The 22938-nt window shown below is 38.3% G+C and overlaps 2 protein-coding genes across 2 annotated transcripts in view; one reads left to right on the top strand and one right to left on the bottom strand.

The window, feature by feature from the left end:
- The window catches only part of NDUFB1 (NADH:ubiquinone oxidoreductase subunit B1), a 449978-nt gene that overhangs the window by 154764 nt on the left and 272276 nt on the right, over positions 1-22938 (bottom strand). The window lies entirely within an intron of this gene.
- The window catches only part of SLC24A4 (solute carrier family 24 member 4), a 33935-nt gene that overhangs the window by 1426 nt on the left and 9571 nt on the right, over positions 1-22938 (top strand). Inside the window, exons 3-10 of the mRNA XM_075151206.1 lie at positions 1992-2076; positions 3534-3637; positions 4354-4428; positions 5393-5418; positions 6117-6170; positions 6962-7104; positions 11927-12096; positions 13987-14131. Coding sequence (XP_075007307.1) covers positions 1992-2076; positions 3534-3637; positions 4354-4428; positions 5393-5418; positions 6117-6170; positions 6962-7104; positions 11927-12096; positions 13987-14131 — 802 coding nt within the window. The remainder of the gene's footprint in view (positions 1-1991; positions 2077-3533; positions 3638-4353; positions 4429-5392; positions 5419-6116; positions 6171-6961; positions 7105-11926; positions 12097-13986; positions 14132-22938) is intronic.

The following is a 22938-nucleotide window of genomic DNA, read 5'->3' as shown; positions in this document are numbered from 1 at the left end:
AACGTTTTGTGCCATCGTTGTTTGGAGTTCATTCCTGTCAACTTTTTGGCCTCAGTCCTTTTCAAATTATTTGAGCTTTCCATCAAAAAATGAACCTGTGGTCTGGGCACATTGGTCCCCCTGGCCACACTCAAGGAGAAAAAAAGAAAGATTTAATGAGATCAGATGGCAAAACCCACACTTAAATACCTGAAGCATGTAGCTAGGATGGATATGACATATGGGTGAGTTGGGTTTATTATTGCACTCCTAGTTTTAAAAGTCACTTGTGGAAAGAAATCATATGTAGACAAATTAATGTGTTGGCTATGCAAATTTTATTGCACATCTACCACTGTATCAGCAAGGATAAAGCAAACGTATGCGGTCCTAGCATAAAGTGAAAAAGGGGAGAATACATGAGAAAAGTATGTACCTTGGTTTGATACGGAATGAGAATACATATTTTATATGCAAAAAATTCATAAATAAATGTAATCCTTTACATAATTGTTGAGAAGACTTTGCAAAATTACATGTAGGATTCTAATTAAGTGAATTGATCAGGATAGGGTAGAATTTATACTTGTCATGTAAATACTGTGTTATGTAAGGCTTTGGTGAACTACTGCAAAACAAATACAAAATACAAAACCAGATTTTAATTCCTTTTTGAGAGCAAAATGTAAATCTCATCTCCTTTGCTTCTTAACAAAAATCTGTGTGACCATTTTCTGAAAAACTCCTGTAGCTATTTAAAAAGTCTATTTTCCTATGGATATATGTACTAAATTCCTATTAGTGTTACTCAGGGCTATGTACTTACACTTATCAATAGAAGAACAAATGGAAGAATAAGGGAGGCGGCCAATAATAGTAAAATACTCAATAGGGATCTTATCTTTCCCTTTTCAGATGTTCTGTCTTCATCATGCACCTTATATACCATATTTAAGTTGTACCAGTTGGGTTGTACCAATTAAGTTGTCACTGATCCTTCATAAAATCTTTGTCTCATGTCTCATGTTCTGCTGAACATTAAAACAGCGAAGAAGAATTCAGATAGCACACTACGTTTGAGCTCCTGCAACAGTATGACTGGTAATAGATCAAATGGTACAGTCAGGGCTTGTGTTTATGTTTTGTAAAGTTCTGTAGGATTCCATTTTCATCAACTCAAAATGTTGCATACTGCCTGAAAAATACAGGATTTCTGTACTGGTCCTTTTGTCACTAATCACTTTTCTATCCTTGGAAGAGAAATAAGGTACTAAAGATGAGTCTAGAGACTCTCAAAAAGGAAAAAGCTCCTCCATTAAACCTTCTTTATAGTTCAAGGGAAAGATCTTCAGACGGTATTAAATTGATGCAGCGCTCTTGTGGAGCTACACATGTTTCTGCTGGTCTGAGAACTCTTAAGTTATCTATATCCTATTAGAGCTTAAGAGACACTGTTGTAAAAATAGATCTGTCCACAGTACACAGGCCTCTCTGTGTCTAATTGGACTAATTTTGTCTTTGTCAGCAGACTCACTTTTGATTAACACAGTTGTAAAGTGAAGCCAGAATCAGGCCTGCTGTTTGTAAGCTTTTTCTCTTACGGATTTTTGTTTTCAAATTTTGGAAGCCCCAAGAATTGCCCTTAATTCTTGAATGATTGTGTTTAGAGTTTCAAAAGTAAATTAATGAAAACAATTTGAGAAGTTTACAATTTTTTTGAATCTACAGAGATGCTTTTCTCTAATCAGCTACATATAAGCCACAATTGACTATTCAGTTACATGTAAGTACATAATTTTATCTGACACTTCACTGAGTTAGGGTATAAACATTCTACTTGCCCAAAGTGTATTTGCCTTCTCAAAAGGCAGTGTCTATTTTTCTATCATAGCGACTGTTCATCCTTTAACAGCACTGTGGCCAGAAAGTGAAGAGCTTCTATCTTTGCAACTGTACAACTGTGCAATATAAATACAGTAGCAGTGGTGATATTACCAATGCTTTTCTTCCAGAAACTACATTTGAGTGAAGATGTTGCTGGAGCCACATTCATGGCAGCAGGGAGCTCCACTCCAGAACTGTTTGCATCTGTTATAGGTATGGAGCCCACACACTAGCTTTTATGAGATCTGCTGTTAAAAAATCAGCAGCAGATCAAGCAGAGGTATCCAAAAGTGCTACCATTCTTCTGTCAATTTATAATCAGCAATTGCAGCTGTCACTTAGTCTGTGGTTCATGGTATAATTAACTACTCAAAATATCTCATGAAACTGTGAATCTCATCTCAAAACACAGAGAGGAATGGCTGATTCTGAACATAGGAAGTAAAAGAAGATATCTACTGCAGTCCCCTGAGAGAGAATTTGAGATATTTGATGCCTTTTTGGCTTCTTTCTTTACAAATAAAGGGAATTAATTTTAGCAAGGAAGTAGGAGAACAGGGAACATGGGAAAAGAACAAATTAATGTATAGGTAAGTCAGATCTGTTAAAGGCAGAAGGACATGGTATATATTACTTACAGAATTATTTGAAGTAATCTCTGAAATATTAAAAATCATTGGTATAGAGAGGAAGTTTAAATGGCAAAAGCAGTACCTATTAACAGAAGGAGGGACACAGAATTACACTGATAGAGAAGGGGGAAAGCAGCAGATTCGATAAATCTGTCTTTAGTAAAGCCTTAGTAGGCTTTCTGCTACTATCCTGACTGACATTTTTACAAACTTTAGGGAAATACAGTCTAACGGAATGCACTGTAACATCACATCCAACTTACTAAAAAGCAACGAGTGTAAGCCTTTAAGGCTCCCTTTATTGAAAGATTTAAAGTACAAGTAGACACAGCTCTGTAGCGCATTCACCTTGTGTTTGGTTCTGTCTCAGGGCTGGATTAGATTAGATAATCCCTGGCAGTCCACTCCAGCCATTAATTTTTGTCATTCTGATACAATTATGTTACGGATAGGTATCTGAGGCATAGTGGGTTCAGTACTAAGGGAAATCTGAAAGTCGGTACTAGAACAGGTTAAGTCTGAATCCTGGTTGTCTGAGTCAGAAGGCACACATTACTGCACCCAAAGTGGCTACCAGCTTTTTGAGGGAAGAATCTCTTATTCTCATGAGATATTGCAAGGAAGAACACACTAAATATTAAATACCTGGGAGAAAGGTTTCTGTGCTTTATTATACTGTTTGAAATAAATTCCATGCTCCTGATGTGACTGGAGATGTTTTATACTCATTTGAATGGATTACTGCACCACTAACAACCAAGCTGTGAAATACAGGACTTACTGTTGAACTAACTAGTTAAGAAATCATTTACTTTTAATGAAAATATATATGTAGAGATGTTAAGACAAAAATGGGGAGCTGCTAACTAGACTAAAAGCACAAAATATTCCACAGAGAAGTGGGCATTTATTATGAAACAAGTTTTGGTTAAACTTTCAACCAACCTCTTGTTCTCAGGTAGTACAGGTTCTAAGTAATTGCGTGTGACCTAAAATGAAATGACAGAGGTAATAATGCATGTTTTGCTCCCTCTGCAGGTGTATTTATCACTCATGGAGATGTAGGAGTAGGGACCATTGTTGGTTCAGCAGTTTTCAACATCCTCTGCATTATTGGTGTCTGTGGAATGTTTGCAGGACAGGTTAGTAAGATACTTATCTTCATGGAGTTCAACTGCTTACAATTTAGGGGTTTCCATGAGCAAATATTAAAAAAAAATTGGAGTATTAGTCAAACCCAAAAATGAGCTGGCATCTTGAAAAATGTCGAATATTGGAAAGAATTTACAAATGCTTTAAAAATAGCAGATGTTTCCAAAAAGTTCAGCTGTAGTTTCAGCACTCTGAACATGTAGCATACAGAGGAAACTGATTCCTCTTCATACGATACTGTGTTCACAGTCAACTGCTAATCCTTTCTGGTACTGACAGTGATCAAAGAATCTAGGACACAAGCATGAAATTTGCTCCATCTACTCAGTAGATGGTTAGTCTGTGTATCTATTTTTTCAGGTATTAAGTCTGATATATCCACAAATATAATGAAGTGGGAAACGTTGATTTGCTGGAGTACAATGAATTGTACTTTACAATTGAAATTATGACAAATTAAAATATTATTAGTAAGAAATGTATTTCATTAATAGAAGTTTCTATATGATTTTTATTACTGGTGGTTATTATAAATCCATTGTCTAACGGACTGATATCTCTTCCTGTTAGCATAGAACTGCGATTGAGTCCAGAATCATTGCTAATAATAATTCTGCTCACACACTTAAGTGATTGCAAGATAGAGGCCTTTGTTTTGTCTTTAAAATCACATATTTTTGTGGGCTAAAGCTGTGATATTTTTCAGGTGGTTTGTCTCACACAGTGGGCTGTGTTCCGGGACTCTGTATACTACACGATAACTGTGATCGTACTTATTGTTGTAAGTGGAATTAACGTGTTTCATTGCTTGAATTTTTGGAAGACCAGCCTGCTAACCATTGATATACACTGGTAAACAATTATTTTCCTAGCTAGTTCTAGTGACATCTGGAAGTGAGGGCTCAGCTCCACAATATGGTCCAAATATGAAAACTTTATACAGCCCCACAGAATATGTGTCCATCATGTCCATCAACGTCCATTCATTTTGTACCTACAGTCTGTGAAGTTCTGCAGGCTAGCAGGCTACTGTTACACAGTGCGCTCTCTTCAGACCTAGGGGACTGCTTGTTGTGGAGATGAAAATTCTGAGCTGCACCTCTATTTTAAATAGGGAGGGGGGCTGTTGCTTGCTTCTACACAGTAATTTTATTTCATAGATTCTGGGTAAATTCTTCTGTTCATCTAGAGCAGTGTAGTAGTTCCTGAACGTACGCATTTGCTGTGTCTCATGGCAGGGAGGGGAAGAATCCACTTTGTTTTGTAATAAATATGGATCACTAGCAGCTGCCCATTCAGTTACAGGACTTACATAGGGTAGAGTAGAATGCGTATAACCACTTGGCCTAAGAGCAGAAGTAAAATGGCTGCCATTTCTGCTGAAACTAGTCTAGCTGTTAAAAGGACTCAGAGCTAGATCTCTTCAGAATACATGACTTTGCTGTCATTTACACAACACAGCGTGTTGGTACATGTGTGCATATCTGTCTCTCTCACATGCTCACGCTGTTTTACTAAATAGTATTTATAACAATCACTGAGAGGGATCCAAGCCTTGTTCACAAGGTTTGTGCTTTGTGAGGGACACAATTCATACAGTGAAAGTTCTGGTTAGAAAGGGTCAAAACTCGAGTAGCTTCTGGCTGGATATGACTGCTATTTATTAAACAAATTTGACTGTTTTCAAGATATATCAGAGAAATGGTCAATTTATGTGTTTCCTTTTTTTTTTCCCCTTCTTCTAGTTCATATATGATGAGAAAATAGAATGGTAAGTTGTGTAAATTATTCCCTACAGTCCCGTATTTGCTGTGAGACTGATCAGTAAATAGAGTTGCAGTGTAATTAGCCTTCATTCATAGATGCAGGGAGTATGAGCTGGATTTGACACCTAGGAAATCCTATGTATTTTCTTCGGTTATATTTTTTATGATGATCAGGGAAAACTAAAAGAAAATTTAAGAACCTGGAAACATTAACCAAGTAAATAGGCTTTATGTAAGGCCTGAAGACTCACATAATGCAGAGAGGGTAACCAAAGTTCTGCTGTTCTGATTCTGGCTGTTAACATTTATGGAGGTGCTAGGTGTCCCAAAGAACAGTCCAAGGTGGGATGCTAATGAACGTGATAAGCATCTTCTAAAAGAGTCCTCTCAGAGTGCCTAGGTTATGCTTCAGCACTGAAATGACAAAATGCCTTCGCATTATGATCCTCAGAGGGTAGCCATGGTTTCAGTCTGCGTAGCACATTTCTGAAATGCATGCATTACATTTTATTTGCATATTTACTGCAACTTGAGAGTCTGTTTCCCCCCCATTCTGCTGAGACACCATCTAATCTTAATGATGTGAATCCTGTGTACACAAATGTGACTTGTACTAGATGTTTAATGCAGACTCCTACATAAAACTTGTAAAGCATGCAGCTGTTTGAATGGCCTTTTAACAATTTTTTTTTGTCTCTTTGAGGTGGGAAAGCCTTATACTCATCATTATGTATTCATTCTACATACTTATCATGAAGTAAGTGCTTTTCTTCTCCATATGCCCCTTAGGTGTTAATTGACCATTACTCTTTTGGTGTGGTTTTGTCCTTGGCCTTCCTGCTTCCAGAAACAATACAGCCAGTTATGGTTCTGTGTAAGATCCCTTGCTTTTTCATGCTTAATAAGTTTCACTCTAGATTTGTGCTCAGTCAACAGCAAATATTTTCATGCATCCTTTTCATAGTGCACTGAGGTAAAGTAGCTTTCAGAAATAGTTGAGAGAAAATGTCATTTATACAAAGATATATGAAAAAGTCCACTGGGTACTCTGGATTGTAAGCACACAGCATGTCAGCTATTACACATATTTTGTAACCTCTGGAGAACAAGGTCAAGGAACATTAGACAGACTGGTAAGCATAGAAGGGTATGGTCAACAGTCCCAGAAATGCTGAAGCACCTGCCACTGGGAACACAGTACTGAGAGAAACAATGAGGTAAATTGAGAGCTGATGCCGGAGGAAAGAAGCCGTTGTATAGCGAATGTCCTGGCTCCAAAATCCACAGCTCCAGTGTTTTGCCTTCACTAAATCTGTTCTAGTGTCTTTTTGCAGTTTGCTGTATCTCATGAGAGATAGGTACAGCCCTTGCTTTCCTATCAGCTTGCCGCTGAATTGGATAGTCCTTTCTCTTAACTTCCTATTAGTTGTGAGAGGACATGCATCCAGGCTTTACTGCTTGCCTGCATAAGTTGTTCTCAGACACTTAAAAGTTTGACAAGGAAATGCAATGATCCAACATTTTCAGACCTTTCCTTTGCACTTTCAGGTACAATGTGAGGATGCAAAATTTCTTCAGCCTTAAAAGCAAGAATGTCGGAAATGGTGACACAGTCAACAATGAGCTGGAAGATGGTAATAAATGTTATGCCTCTAGTTGTGATGACCCATCCATTCCATTACTACGGAAAGGTAAGGCTGAGCAGACAGGACTTGGAAAAAGAGTAGTTCGCAGGATATCCTTTTTATTTCTTTAATGTGGATCAAAACAGTGTTACTATTCAATCATAAGCACGAATTTTTATTAGATTAACTTGACAATCCAGCAGACTGCCAGATGAAAAAAAACCAATCAAAAATGTTTTTTGATATTCTGAAAACAAAGCTGCTTTGCACATTGGCAATTTTGCTCCCTTTTTATCTCCTGTTCAGTGATGAGCTACAACGCTGTGAAAGAAATATTTTTTTTTTGCCAGGAAGAAGGTAATTTTCACTTCAAAAATTAGTTTGGAACTAGAAGCTGAGACTTGGGTGTTGAAGGAAAGGACATGGGCAGATCAGTGGGCAAGAGGGATTGCGTGTTGAGTTCAGATCCTCAGAAGACTGGCTTTCACATGCCTAAATAGCTCTGCATATATTGCCAAGCACATATGTAAAATTGAGAAATGCAGGTCTGTGTCTTTGTCATAAAGGGGAAGAAGATGATACCCAGCTTCTGGTACTGAAGGTAAGCAAACATACCTGGGTATTTTTGGCTTTTTTGTAAGCCTGTTTTTATCATTGTCTTATCCCTCTTCTCTTCCATTCCCTCTTTTTTCTGTAGGGCAAAATCATTCCTACCTTCAAAGCACAAACCATATAACTTAGTGAGCTCTTGGGCTACTCTTAACAAGTGAGGTCTCCTTGCTTTGTTCTTTGCAAACATCTCCCATTCCAGGAGACTGAGCTCAGCAGCAATGTAGGTAGCAGTTGGAAAGGTCCTCATGTAATAACAAATAGTGGCAAACAGGAATTTACAGCAGACTCAGAGAACCCCACTCTTTTCTGCTTTTAGTGTTTAGGCTGGGATCTCTTCAAGGTAGGTACTGTCACTTACTACAGGTTTATGCAACAACAGGACACGTACTCTGGTCTCAGATACGGTGTTTAGACAATAGTTTAATATAAATTTAAAATTACTTCTCAGGACACTGTAGCGTAATTAAATGAAGATGTCTTTGAAATACTTTGATCTTATTTTACAATGAATATTTGTGAACATTGACTATGATGTAGTGAAGTCTGTCACTTGGACATGGAGGTATGTACATACAAGGTTCAGAGGATACCTCCTAGGGCAGTGAGGACACAGGAAAATGGTGATCCAGTGAAAGAACAGAGATGTTAGTGTTTTTTACTTCTGAAGCATTTGTTAGGTTCTGTTGTCATCTCCCTGCATGCTCTCATCTCTAGCCACTGTGTGGTAAAGGGATGATAGCACTGAGTGCTTGCCTGTCCACCTATTTCCTTTTCAGGAAATGTGAAGATTATTTAATGCTTGTGAAGAACATACAGAACTTTTAGGAAAAGGAGCAAGAAAGCTAATAAAAACCTGGATTCATGAGAATTGTGTCTCCACTAGCAACTGTCCGCATCAGGTTTCTTCTCTAATTTCCCTCAAAGTTGCACTGACACTGCAGTTTCAGCCAGATTCCCTTTGCCTTCTCCAGCACCCATTACACAAATACATGCTGCATTGGAGGGACCATTGTTCAAAGTGTGAGAGTTTAGATATTATCACAGGCAAACCCACCTGGGATGAGAGAAGACACGAAGAAGAGATTAGGGAGGTGCCAGTTTGGAGTGAGCAGTGGTAGAGGAGGATGGCAGTTTTAGCCTAGCTGCTTTGTAGATGGGTGCTTTATGTGTCAAGAAGCTGTCCATCACATGGCTGCCTGTTGCGTCTCCCTGCTGTTGAGTCAAAATATGCCATGACCTATCAGTGACTTGCTGTTAGTTGACACTTGGCTGGCTTCACAAGCTGAGCTGCACCTTCCCCAGCAGCAGCTTTCAGAAACAGGAGTACTGCTAGTAGTAGGGAGAGAACTAGAGCTGGCCTCTGCCTTACCTCCATCCAGTGGTTAGCAAGTTTCAGGATCCACCAAAAAACCTCCCTTGGCTTCACTAAGGTGTAGGTCTAACCTTAATCTGATTTTCCACAGGAGGAAGGTCTGATTACTTCCCAAAAAAGAAGAGTTGCTTTGGGTGAGGAACTTTCTTCCTACCAAGGATGGTTAGTCTGTTGCTTAAGGTGCAGATAAAAGGGGCATTCACATGCTGCACAGCTCTCTCTTATGCTTGTAAGTTTTATTATTTTCAAGAGCTTCCAATGGTACAATATAAAAGCTTCCGTTACTCAAGTTTTGGAGAGAAAAAGGAGAGCTTTTCACTATAAGATAAATTCAATTTCAATTTTCTACACAAATTCAGTTTTCTACACACACAGGTAAAGGCGAAATATTTGTACTTTGTGAATAATGCTCCTATTTTTAAAATACAAACGTGGCTCACTGTCCTTGGCTTTTATTATGTTGACCCAAATTTCCACCAGGTGGCATGGTTCGATTCCTGCCTAAAACCAGAAACTCTTGAAAAAAGTGGGTTTCTGAACAATGTGATGTAGATACCTGAGGGCCTGATCAGGAGTCAACAAAGTCAGCAAGAAGCTTTCTGTTGATTTTGGCAGGGTTGTTGGTGATGACCCTTTGTGGTGAGCAGGAAGTTTAGGTAGTTAGTTAAAAAGAAAAGCCATTATCAGAAGATATTTTTCTAAGGAATATCGCAAAGCAGAAGCAAAAAAGGCTTTTCTCTGTCTCACATTTGTGAAGACCACTTTTGCGATTTTTAGGTGGAGCCTGTTTGGGGCCAAGGTATGTACATTTATTGGTATAGGGAGTGAGACTGAAGAGCTGTTATGAAAATGTAAGAGCAATGTGCTGCAGTAAGTCAAAACAGCTGCAGTTAGTTACATATATATTTATAGTGATGTATTCTACATCAGTGCTGAGTTTTTTATCATGGTATTTCATCAAAGCTGAGTAGGTTTGGTCACTGTCTCCTTAGTGCTCTAAGAAACAGTTCCAGAGTAACTGCAGTGCTTCCATGTTTTACATGACACTGTAAGATAAATAAGCACTTTGGAGACTTCACTGGAGAAACTCACTTGAGAGCGGTTAATCTGATGAGACTGTTAAAAAGATCTGGCCTTTTTGCATTACCAGGATTGCTGTCAAACATTTCTCTTTCTTTGTCTAACTAAAGTAAATGTTGCTACTGTGGTTGAGTCCTCTTCTGTGAGGATTGGTTCCTAGGAAGTGTGTCTGGCTATAAATTCGTTCACAAAAAAGCTGCTACACTCTAACTGTAAGAGTCGTTGGAATGGATGTGCTCCTTATTTGCATATCAGCTGCGGTACTCAGTGAGGTTAATTTGTTTTAGATGTTGGGGTCGGGGGGAGGATAATTGCTCCTTTATGTTTACCAAATGCAAAATTACTACTAGTTCTATTCTCCATTAGAGATACTATGCTGCAAGACAAGACTACAGAGTGTATTCCTTGAGTAGGGCATATTTCTTTGTGAAACCAAAGATCTCTTTATGACCCTTCAGGTGACCCCAGTGTCCTCATTGGAAACTCATTTTAGTGAAACAAAGCAAGACACTCAAATGCTAAAGGGTAAAAGATATAGCTGTTTACTGGTGATTTACAGGCTTGGTAGGTTTTTCTTGTTGAATGATAATGGAAGGATATTTTTCTTCAACTTCAAGTATGTTAGAAGATGCTTGAGACAGCAAAGCCTTTATTGCATGATGTGATTTACATGCATGCATGGATCCAGTCTTCTTCCTGAAAAACAAAAATATTTCAACACTGTAACAATGCAAAAAAAAACAAATGTAGATTTCTGTGTGTTTAAAACAGGTCCATTTTAATTCCTTTGTTTGAGTTGAATGTTTTCTTAGATTTCCTTTGCTTCCTGACTGGAACCATGCACTAATAATTATCTTTCACTTCTACCCCCTAAATTCTCTTCCTCTTCTTAATGTAAGTAACTTACTGCAAAAGGGGAGTGGGAGGGTGAAGCCAAGCTAAGCAAAGCAGAAAACAAGCAGCAAAGAATTTTTTTGTGTTTTTTTCCCCCGTACATATTATTACACGTAATAATTAATATTTATTACAGTCATATGCATATTTCCTGCCCTGCTTTCTAACACCACATGGGTATGTCTCCTGTCTGCTGAGCCTTGCTCTGCTTGCTATGTGTAGTCTGTAGCATTTGTGAGAATATTGGTTTGTTGTTGCGCTCTGAAAGTCCTTGCCTGTACTTGTGTTGATTCCCAATATAATTTTGTCTCTCTGTTTATGTTCTTAACATGGTAGAACTCTTAACGTTGGTACAAGTTCCTTTATATTAACAAAGGCTTACTTATAACATACATTTGTTCTCGACGATTGCTGTTTTCATTGTTTCAAATCTTGTCATGTTAGAGATATTAATAACATTCTGTGAAGGTACAGTGAAGATTTCCAAAAGGAGTGAGCGCAACATCAGGGACTTCTGGATGTGCAGCACCTTGATCCAATGGGATAGCTTTAGAGGTTTCAGGAGCACTGTCTACACTGCCACAGTGCAAGTGCTTTTTAGAGAAGGCTTACAAAACCGTAATGGAATATAAGTGATGAAAACTGGTAATACAGCATGAATGGCTGGGTAAAAACTGCTCCCACTCATCTGAGAGTGAATTGGTGGCTACCTTAGCAGAGTGAAATCCCTTTTCAGCATGTGATCTAAACGAAGTGCACAACTGATGAGCAGATTCACCAGGCTGCAGAAATATTACAGGAAAGTCACTCGTAAATTCAAGCATTCAGATGAATATTACCCCTCACCTGAGCCTGAAAAGAATGACTCTGGGTGATGGGAAGCATGGTAAGATCAGTTCCACAACTAACTCTGTCCATTGTGATCATTAGTGAAGGGGATGCAGCAGCATGACAAAAACAGTGTTGTGATGGTGGATGAGATCATTTGCTCCAGTCCCCCCAAATACCGGTTCCCTGAAGCTGGATTACGGATTATGATTACAAATAAGTTTGGACCACGCACCAGAATGAGAATGGCAAGCCGACTCATCATTAATGAGGTAGGTTCATTAAGAAAACAATAAATGACTATGAGGCAGAGGGGTTGCCAAAGAGCTGTGCTCATAGTGATTCTGGAATTCAGGTTTTCCCATATTCCTAGGGATGGGCTAGAGCTACGTCTTTCTCTAGCAGCTACGTCACAGCAGATTTGAAGATGGATTCCCAATTGGTGATGCTGCCTGTCTTAATGGGAGGGCAGTCACCAAGTAGGGACTCCCTTATCTCCTTGCCGGAAGATGTTTGTTTCAGTGTGTGTGTGTGTACATTTGAATTATATCTGCAACAGAAGACTTGGTTTTGATCATTACAGAAGTGGTCAGGCTAAGAAAGGATAATGGACAGGGCAACCAAAAATCTGTAAGAACTGCTCTTGTATTAGCAGCACATCAGGATCATATCAGATATTTGCCTACCTCTTTAGTCTTCAGTGTAGTCCTCAGCTCAAAATCAAAATGGACCAAAATATTTTCATGGGGAGAATTTGCCTGGGCAGTTCCAGTTAACTGTGACTTGATATATTGTCACCACCATATATTGCTTGTTTCATACCCTGCAGCTGAAGTGACAGGACTGGCCAAGTGATGCTGTTCTGAGCTTGTGTGAAGTACTTGGGGTTGGCCTGCCAACCTTGGCTTCTATCAAGGCAGGATTTTATCCTTTGCTCCCTACAGTGTCAAATACAAGAGGTTTTACTCTGGCAAATAAATTAATTCCAGTAGTTTAGGAAATACAAGCTTTAGCAAGTTCCCAGAATTTGAACATCATAACACAGTTCATGTGTCTACCCAGCATTGTGAATACCCCAGTGAAGGAAAGCAGCAGTAATATATTTGTAACGGAAGTCCAATTTAACAGTAAAGCAGTGAAATGTTTATTAGGAAGTCAGCTTGGTGGTGTACAGTCAAAAGCAGAAGATCAGATATGGCACAGAGCAGCAGTTGAGACTGTAAAAGTTCTGCTTTGAAGGCAATTCATTGATTGGAAAAAATTTCTTTCTTAATGGATATGTGCACAGAAAGCTGATACTTGCTAGTTCAACATCTGCAAAAAACATTCTCTAAACCAGAGCATTTTGGATCTATGTTCTTATGTATTCTCACTGCCAAAGTTTTGCAAAGTATTCAGATATGAGTTTTCTCTATTTTTTATTACAGTATGTTAATATTAGTTTCAGAATTTTTTTGCATGTTGTGCAGTTACTTTATTTTTCAAGGTATTTCAGAGCACTTTTTAGGAAGTTGCAACAATTTGTCATGAAAAAGACAACACTTACCAACTCTGCATTATTTCATCTAACAAACTAAAAATATTTCTGTAGCAGTCTTATACATGTCTGCAGGGGCAATTATGAGCTTTATGAAAGTATATACTCGGACAAGGGCAACAAGGGTTAGTCTTGCTTTTGAAATAGTAAGTAGGACCTTTACATTTACCTCAAGGAATGGGGATGAGACGGAGGGAGAAGAGTTGGACCTGAGTAGGAGAGATCTTGGGTAATGAGTCATTAATAAGCCAACTCTAATAGTGAGGAAGTATCTTGAGTGTTACCACTAGATTATGGTGCTATTGCTGGTTTGAGTGGGAACTGTTGAGTGAGAAGTGCTTCCGAATAACCACACTCATTAAAACACGGTGCGGAAGAACAGATATGACAACTTTCTCCATCATGGCTTGAAAGACTGCTGCCAGTAATTTTGAGGTGGATGGTCAACACTGGCCTGATGAAGACAGGTAGGCCACAGACAGATTTGTTTGTTGCTGGTGGGAAGGAAGGCTTTGTGGAGAAACATCATGGCTCACGTGACTGGGGCTGGACAGACAGCAAAACTCAGATTTAACAAAGTCAGTATTTTCCAAACTATGGCAGTTTTGTCTTTGACACTGTGCAGCGTCAGCGGTTAATCCAATCTGCCAATGGTTCAAGCAAACCACTTCAGAATGGGAGACATGAGAATATTGAAAATGGGAACATCCCTGTGGTGAACCAAGAGGAGGAAAATGAACAGGACAGTCTATCTCCCTTTTCATTGCCAGGTAAGGCTTACTTTCCAGGTGTTTATAGTAAGGAAACAGAAGATAATTAAAATGCCAAACACTGGGGTGTGAGAAAAGACAACATATGTGGGGAGAGAGGAGGAAGGGGATTGATTTAACGGTCTGAAGGCTGGATTTAATGACAGTAAAACTGGGCTGGAGGCTACATGGCTAAAAGCAGATCTTAGGAAAGTGTTTTCCAGCCATCATGCACGATAACGGTAGAAGTGCTGGTTTGCCAGAGGCAGAGGGAAAGCAGGTAAGGCAGGTTTATATTAAAAAACATGTCAGACCAACCCGATGAGCACTGCACTGCTAGTAATTTTGAAGTCAACAGTTAATAATGGCCTGCTGGAGATTGCTAGGCCAGAGGCAGCTAGGTGTATAAATATATAATAACTTGATTTAGTGACTATAGGGGAGGCTTCTTGGATGAAGAGGAAGAAAGGTTTAGGGGGAGAAAGAGTGTTTAATATCTTTGACAGTGTTTAAAATTCTTAGAATAGCAATATGTAGTAATATTCAACTTCTGAAATTTTTTGGAAACTCTTTGGTGTGAACAGCTAGGCATAACTAACCTTATTATGTTGGAGCCCTTAGCACATTGCAGGTTGACTCTTTCCCAAATGCTTTGGAAATCAGGCAGCAGAGATTAGATCACCCCTCACAGACATGTAGTAGTCAGTAGTCGTCTGTCACACAGTTACTGTTTAACACAAATATTACTTGGCATAAATGAATATCACATGCAGTGAAAAAGAAGGAAGAATCTTCCATGTTGTATATGATTCTAATTTCTTAGAGATCCCATTGCTTCAGTTCCTATCATTTTAGGAGAGATGTTTGTGAACAAACATTGAAGCATACTATGTGAAGACCTGATGAAACTGTATGTTTTCATGTGTTACTGTACTGTGTGCTCTTGCAGTCAGCAGCTAGGGACTTTCATCGGCGGTGAAGAATGGAAACAAACTGATTCACTGAAGATAGGCCCACTAGATGGGCTCCTGATAATCAATGAGATAATGAAAAAAATGTTTTTATTGTATGGTGAAATAAGTGGATCCAAGTAAGCAATATGCTTGTGCACATGAACATGTTGTTAATAATAATAACAACAACAACAATAATAAAAGTAACAGTAACAGTAATAAACAACTTCTAAAGAACAAAAATGTCTCCCCAAATCATCTTAAAAATGCAGGATTCAATGCATGTGTTGGCAAAGAAGATTTTTAAACTGAGTTGTGTTTTTTTTTTTTTAACAAGTTTTTGGATTCAAGTTTTAATTAGGGCAGTGCAGTCATGCATTTCTTCTCACATTCCAGGACAATGCAGAAATCTTAATGTGTGGCAAACATTAGCTGGAGACCAAATTGTCATATTTGGATTTGACCAAGACTCAGACACCTTCTTTATGAATAAAAAATAGATTTTGGAGTAGAGTTCCTAAGTATGTGACATTCACAATAGACGAAATGCTTTGAACGAAGGAGGGAGTTATTAGTTATGCCATTGGCCTTTTTTAAATGTAGTTTTTCTGCATTTTTGAGAAAGTCTTTAAAGATAATTGAGGTGTAACAAGCCAAAGTAAAACCACTGATGATACAGTTCATATTGGAATGGAGCAAAAGTTCAACATGAACTTAGAGAGTTCGCATAAAAGTGGTAAAGTGATTGTTTAAAATCCTCATCATTATCTTCAGGTTTTGTAACTCCTCTGTTGTCTGGAGATGATTGTCTGTTGGTTCGATTGTCGTTGCTCAATTTATATATTCTGAGGGAGAATTATTTTATTTTTGCTTTCAGAAGTACCACTTTAATAACTTTGGAGAAAATTTACAGAACCAGCATCATGCTTTGTTGTTGTTTAAGTACTGTGGCACAATCAGTAGCCTAAAAAAATCCTGACATTTAAAACTGGCTTTAGGGAAAACGTAGTTTGCAGACAGTTTCCCAGAATCCCCTCTGTTTTTCTTTTGATATATTTTCAGGCCAGGAATAAGGCACATACATTTTCTAAAGATCAGAAGTTCATGTATTCTTTCAGTACTATAAAGAGCTGTATGAAGAATAGGCTTTCACTTTCCAATAGGACTTTCCAAGTCTACTGCTTGCAGTGTGCTAAGTAGAAAATTCATGCCGGTATTTTAAGAGCTGCAACAGAAATGGCTATGAATTGGCCCAAACCTTTTTTTCTGCTGTTCTGTAGTCACCTTTTTTAGCCTAGTTTGGGGTTTGACTTTCCTCCTTCAAACTGTGTATTTTAGATCCTTCTGCAAGTACAAGTTTTTTCTGAAACAGAAATAAATGTAAGTGAAGTTTAAAGAACTACATCATCTCTGAGTGATTCCCAGTAATCATTTGCCATCTGTAAATTTTGCTTATTGTTCTCTTTTATCCTCTGTCAACAGCAGTGCTCAGCAATAAAGGTAGGGCTTTAGCACACAGAAATAGAGAAGAAAATTGTAACATGAAAACAGCCTCAAACTACAGCACCAGCCTAGATCCCATATGTCAAACATCCAGAGAGATTCACCTCCAGGGCGTGGGTCAGGCCCATCTTGAAATAGGAGGCAACATGTAGTTTTTATGGAAACTACATACGGTATCATACAAACCAGCCTTTGCCTGTGGTTTCTGTGTGGGAAGAAACATTCTCTTTAAAAGAGGAATTTCTTTCTTGACCTAACCTTTAGGCCATGATGATTATCTTCCAAGAGAAAGGCTCATTTGATGCTTTACAATTCTATTACAGTTGTTTGGAAACAGGTCTTAAACTTTAAAAAAAAACCAAAACAGATCAGAATAAAGCAGGATGAAAATGAGCAGGCATATGTTGACAACAAAATGATGTGTAAAAGCCCTTACATAGCTCAGTAGTCTGTTAGAGCCGAGACTTGGAAAAGCTCTTCTGTGCAGCTCTTAATGGATGCTTAAATCCCATTCACTGTCACATGTTCAGGATCCTTTAAAATACTCAGTGTTCTCAGCTTCTGTTGGTTTCACAGAAATGAAGAACTCTTTCTCTTAGAGGATTGGACCATGGATGCTTTATATAAATCGTGATGCTGTTAGCTAAACTAGGAGTAATAATTCCCAGAGCTAAAATGAGATAGCAATGAAGGAGATTAGCAATCCTGCCCATTTTTGTATGGATCTGAAATACAAAGACAACATGTAGGATGGAAGCAAAAAGGAATTAACGGTTGTCTACTGAAAACATAAAAAATGTTTGTACTTGGTCAAACCAAATGTTTGTCTCGCCCAGTATTCTGCCTCTGACCATGACTTTATGAAGAAGCCTGGGGAAGAATGAGACAGGACAAGTTGGCCTTCAGCTATTTTCAACTTCCTGGACTGGGTGTAATGTCTTAATTAAGGGGTATTTAAAAATCCTTAATGTATTTCTTCTTCATTAACCTGTCTAATTCTCATTGAATCTTTGCAAACATTTAACACCCACAACATCCTTTGGGAAGGAGTTCCATGGTTGTGTGAAGAACCATCTTCTTTTACTTGCTTTCAACTAGCTTCATTTGATGTCATCTTTTATTGGAAAATACAGTGAACAAAGCAAACCCCATATACTTTACTTGGACACTCAGGATGCTATAGCTTTTTGTTATATCCCCTATGGAGTTGTATGTCCTCAAGGCTGAGCTGGAGACAGAAAAGAGTTCCATGTGGAAATCTCTATAGTTTCTGTCTCTGCAAACACTGATGCAGAGTTCTTTTACCTTCTCTGCAATGCCCCTAATCTTCTCTCAGTGCTCCTTTATAATTTGATCATCAGTGGACCCAGCAGACTTCCTGCTCCTAATGTATTTGAAATAAGATTTATTGTGAATTTTGATTCCTCTTTGTAGTTGTTCCTCAGACTCTCTTTTTGGCCCGCTTTATGGTGCTTTTGCCAAAGTTTGGAAACATGACTTAGGTGGCTGAGTTAGGAAGAGAGCTAGTTTCCATAGCTTCTTTGGTGTAGTAAGAGAGAAGTTCTTCCAAATAAGGTAGTTCAGAGCAGGACCAACTGTAGTATTCTGAAATGCTTTTTTGCTTGCCACTGCCTGTGTAATGGCGCATCTACCTTAGAATTTTATTTCAGAACACAAGTGTGCTTCTGAGGCACATCTCACTGTACTGCACTTTGATTTGAATCGTATTCTTGGAACTCATGAACCAGACTCCTTTTATAGAAAACTAATCTGGAAAATGTGCTCCAGAAGAGCAACGAGTGTGCTCTACCTTGAAGGAGGATAACAGAGGATAAATTGGAAGAGAAGTGGGCAAGGATTTAATTTAGTAATTCATCACTTCACTTTGAAAGGTCAAAAAGGGACTTGAGGAAGTCTGTAAATCCCAGTTCTCCCTTAAAAAAACATTGATAAAGTAGACAGCAAGGTTAAAACATACAAAATAAACCATGTCAAAATCCAACCAAGTCGAACAAGATATGAGGAGTACCTCTGCTCAATTACTTTTTGTTTTTCTTGACTATTGTCCTGTGTAAACCTATAGTAACTCTGAGAGTAAAGCATTTTTCTGCATACTGGAGCAAATTCTTTTTTCCAGACTAGTTCCTACTGTACCAAAAATGTGTCTTTAAGAGAAAATTATTGGCATAAATCTGAATATGCAAAGTGTGGTAAAGGCACAGGCTGAAAATAGAAATCTGGATTGTTTTGGACAGATCTCATGGTCTGGAATTTGGAACTTATATTGTGGAAAATGGAACTTCCGAGAAAAGCGTCACTAGTTTGGAAAATAGTCTGTTTTGGATGAGGATGAGAAGTAAAACCTCAGTATTTTCCACAGAAAAAAAAGAATTGTTTCCAAAGCTCTGTTGCAGGAGAATTGCAAGAATGTTTTAATATGTCAGCTGCCCACTTGGAAGGCTGACAAAGGTTGGGCCTTCTTGGATACCCTTTTACACACTACATAGCCTGTCTCTAGTGTGGTAACACCGAGAGTCTCTTGCCTCCACAGTTCCTAGGGAAAGTTGCAGAGCTGAAATCAATACGGATTTTCCAAGAAGGTGGAGAGGCAGCTACTGTGTTAATTTTCCTAACAGCAAATTGAAAACCATTTTCTCAGAAATTTTTTATTTTGCAACAAAGGCGTTTTTCAGTGGAAAATAATTCTGATGGAAAATTCACAATGGATCTAGTTTGTTATATCTATTTCAGTTGTTTCTATGTTGAGTCCCACACTTGGGACAAACATTTATATTCCTCTGTTGTGTTTTGCATACTGCACATGCTCAGAAATGAATTAGGCTTTCAGATTGGCTAATTTACATATATTAAAGTTTTCCAATCAGTCTCAACTCTGATGAACAACAGCACTTTCTAGCAGAAATTTACTTGCTGTCTAGATTATTACAAAGCTCCCAGTGTGGAGGTGTGTATGTTACTGTTACACATTTTCTGGTCGAGATTTGAATTAATATTGCTAATGGTATGTGGGTGTAAATATATCTTTGTAAATATAAAGCCTAATTAGGACCAAGGGGACAGGTGATTTAAAGATCACTTAATTGGTTTTTTTGTTTTGTTTTTTTTTTTCCAAATGAAACATGGTAGAGAGATTTAAAAAGAGAAAAAAGGAATTTAAAAATGATAAAGTGGAGCACCAAAAAAATCGGCAGCAATAATCTTCTTAGGCCAGCCTGGAGGTGCCTTATTTTTCAAAGTTTACAATTGTCAAAAGCAAAACCCCAGAAAAATAGAAATCAATAGTAAACTCCAGGAAACCTTTCTCATTTTGCAGATAGACTTAAATTAGAGAAAACCTTTCTCATTTTTCAAGTTACCTTAAATTAGAGATTTTTATGAATTCGTAACAATAGAGTTACGAAAATCCTGTGCGCCAATTAGACTCATGCTTTTCAGGGATGTTATAATTTTTTTAGATCAGTCAGCTACTAATTGCCTTGTGTAAGGAGATCCTTTCTTCACATGTGAAGGTTTAGGCATGTTCTGAAGTAGCTAATGTGTGGAGTGGTGATCTATGCTTGGCTGCCACACTTTTAAAGGGAAGACTAAGTGGAAAAGCTATCAAATTTAACTAGCTACAGTAACTTAGAATTGACTCCTGACAGTGTAGTTGCAGACTCCAGTCTGTCTAAACTCAGCAAAAGTGTTTTCTATGCAGCTTATTGACTAGGACGTGTAGGCTGTCTGCACTATTTGCGTTTGGACGTTCTGTTTCAAACTAGTGCTAGCTTGGTCCCATGGACTAAATGCCCATTATTATTTGGAGCACTTTTAAGTTTGTGCCTCTGATTCAGCTTTATACCAAGGGAATCTCGTTGGTGTGATGCAAGGCTGCTCTGTGTTGCAAACCAAAATACAGTAAATGGGGACAATTAGGAGATTTACTTCAAGGGTACACTCCTGATCTGAATGAAAACAGAAATGCAGTTTCACACTTTTGTACTGAACCCCTCTCAACTCTGTGTGAATGTTGTGAATAGGACAGTATTTTTCCTGTAAAAAGGCACTTCATTTAGTACGTTAAGGAGATATTCCTTTCCTCTCAGTGCTGTGATGTGTGTTGTTGACTTTGTTCACTGGGACACTATCTGTATGTGAGAGTAATTATTGTAAGCATAACATCTGGAAAGATGACAAGCCCAGAAGTGTATTGAAAATTAGCAAAGGGCTCTTTGTGATAGGGCTTCTGCTTCGTTTTCAGAAACATTGTAATCAGGCTCTTCTGTAATGATACCTCTCTGAAATACTTGGCATGCTTGGCTTCCAGATATCTGGAGAAGAAAAATGGATATATAAAGTGGGAAAAACAATTTCACGCAAAAAACCTCATCTTTTTCTTTTACAGCGGGGTGATGTGAACAGAATATAGACGAGTGTTGCTTTCTGTAATAAAGCAATATTCTTCCATTATTGTCGTGGGAGGTGCAACAAACAACATACACCTTTCCTCAGCTATGTGGGTTGCCGCAGGAGCCTTCAGACCCAGGGCTCACAGGAGTGGCCAGTACTGCCATTAAAACAACTGAGCTAAGGCCTTATAATGGGACTGTTTGTCTCTTTTTGCAGAACAGCTATGTATTGAATAATAGCCTTAATGAGGATGATAATTTTCTTCCTTGCAGATGTACTAGTGAGCTAAGTAACAATCATAAAACAATTTGTCATGAACTAAAAGCATACCCCAATTTAACAAATTTATCACTAAATCATTTTAATGATTATTTTAGAGTGGGTGGTCAAAAACAAAACAACAGAGCAGCACAAGAAGTAATTTCAAAAGAAACAAACAAACAAAAAATTTCAAGCTGTATATTGTTTGTGCATTCATCTAAACCAGGTGAAATGAATGAAGTCATTCCTTTCCTGAGGAAATGAAGTCTCACTTTATTGAGGTTGCTGCTAAACTTACTCACTGAATTCTTACTTAACTACCAAGTTACAGCATAAGAGTAGACTTCTTTAGCACTGGGTGTCACACAAGTTCTATGACCCAGCATAGGAGGAGCTGAAGAAAATGGCCTGAAGCAGAATCGAGGCCAGATCTACTTAAGGCTTTATATAGAAGCTTATAAAAGCTGGCAAACCCTGACACAAAAGAGAAGCCAAGGTAAAGTGTGTCACGTAGGCTGCTTTGGCCATGGTGGTTCAGAACTATTCCAGGCTAACTGCAAATGGCCAGTCAGTTTCTCTGTTAATCCCACAAAACCCAGAATTACATGCATTTCTTGTTCCCCGAAGTCTCAAGCGTAGTTGCCGTGTAATGAATGCAAATATCACTTCCACAAACCATCTAGCTGTAAAAACCAGTTCTGACTCATGACATTGTGTGGATAAAGCATCACCACTAATAGAGCCAGGAATTTTAATCTGACATACATCCATTCAAACTGAGCAAAGATAAGGAAAGGCAAGTCCTCCTCCACTAATATTTCGGTTTTCCTGGAAGCATAGCAATGCCAGTGGTAAGGCACTGTGAATTCTCACAGTTAAGCATTTGTTTAAGTAATTCAGGGCACTAGACAGGATCCCTGACAAGATACATATTCCCTAGCAGAGGCTGAATGCATCTATTCTCTGTTTGTTCTCCAGGCAATTTTGTTTCTTTTATTCATGTTGTTGAAAAGAGAAATGGGACTGAATCTCCTGTGTGTAGCAGCACTGAAGTCAGTCAGATACACCCACACCAGATCGTAATCGGATCCATAATTTTTTCCTGACAAACAGTTGCCCACTCACCCTGCATTTGGGATTACGCGCTGAGGAAATTACTGGCCTAGGCCATGCTGACTTGTTTGACAATGAACCAAGCTTAGCAACTTGGGTAGACAAAGAGTACAAATTAACTAGCAGGAGTCTTTTAATGATCCAAACTGTAACAAATTAAACAGGAGGAGGTCTAAATTACTGTAGAATATTTACAGCCTTATTAACAGAATTAAAGTGAGATGTGAGCTAAGAAGTGTCATTTTCTGGACAGAACAGATAAAAGATAACTTTTAAAAATGTGTATAGCGGTATATGTAACCAGAGGGAAAAGGGACTGTCCTGTAAAATCTGTAATAGATCCCCAGTGACATGTAAAATTCTAGAATTAGAATTGACCCTAGGACACTTCAGTAGTTTTATGTTTTAGACGTTCCACAGCCACAAGCTAAATGGGACTAAAGAGCCAAGCTTAGTGTAAGATTTCCTGATAGGTTGATGGCATCTCAGAATTCACAAGGAAATCTCAAGTGAAGGAGCTGATTCGTAATTTATGCAAGACAATTTAGTACTAGAATACATACCGAAATAAATTAATAAAGACTTGCA

Source organism: Calonectris borealis, chromosome 5 (genome assembly GCF_964195595.1).
Source record: "Calonectris borealis chromosome 5, bCalBor7.hap1.2, whole genome shotgun sequence".
NCBI classification, from domain to species: Eukaryota; Metazoa; Chordata; class Aves; order Procellariiformes; family Procellariidae; genus Calonectris; species Calonectris borealis.
This window is presented reverse-complemented; position numbering and strand designations above follow the sequence as displayed.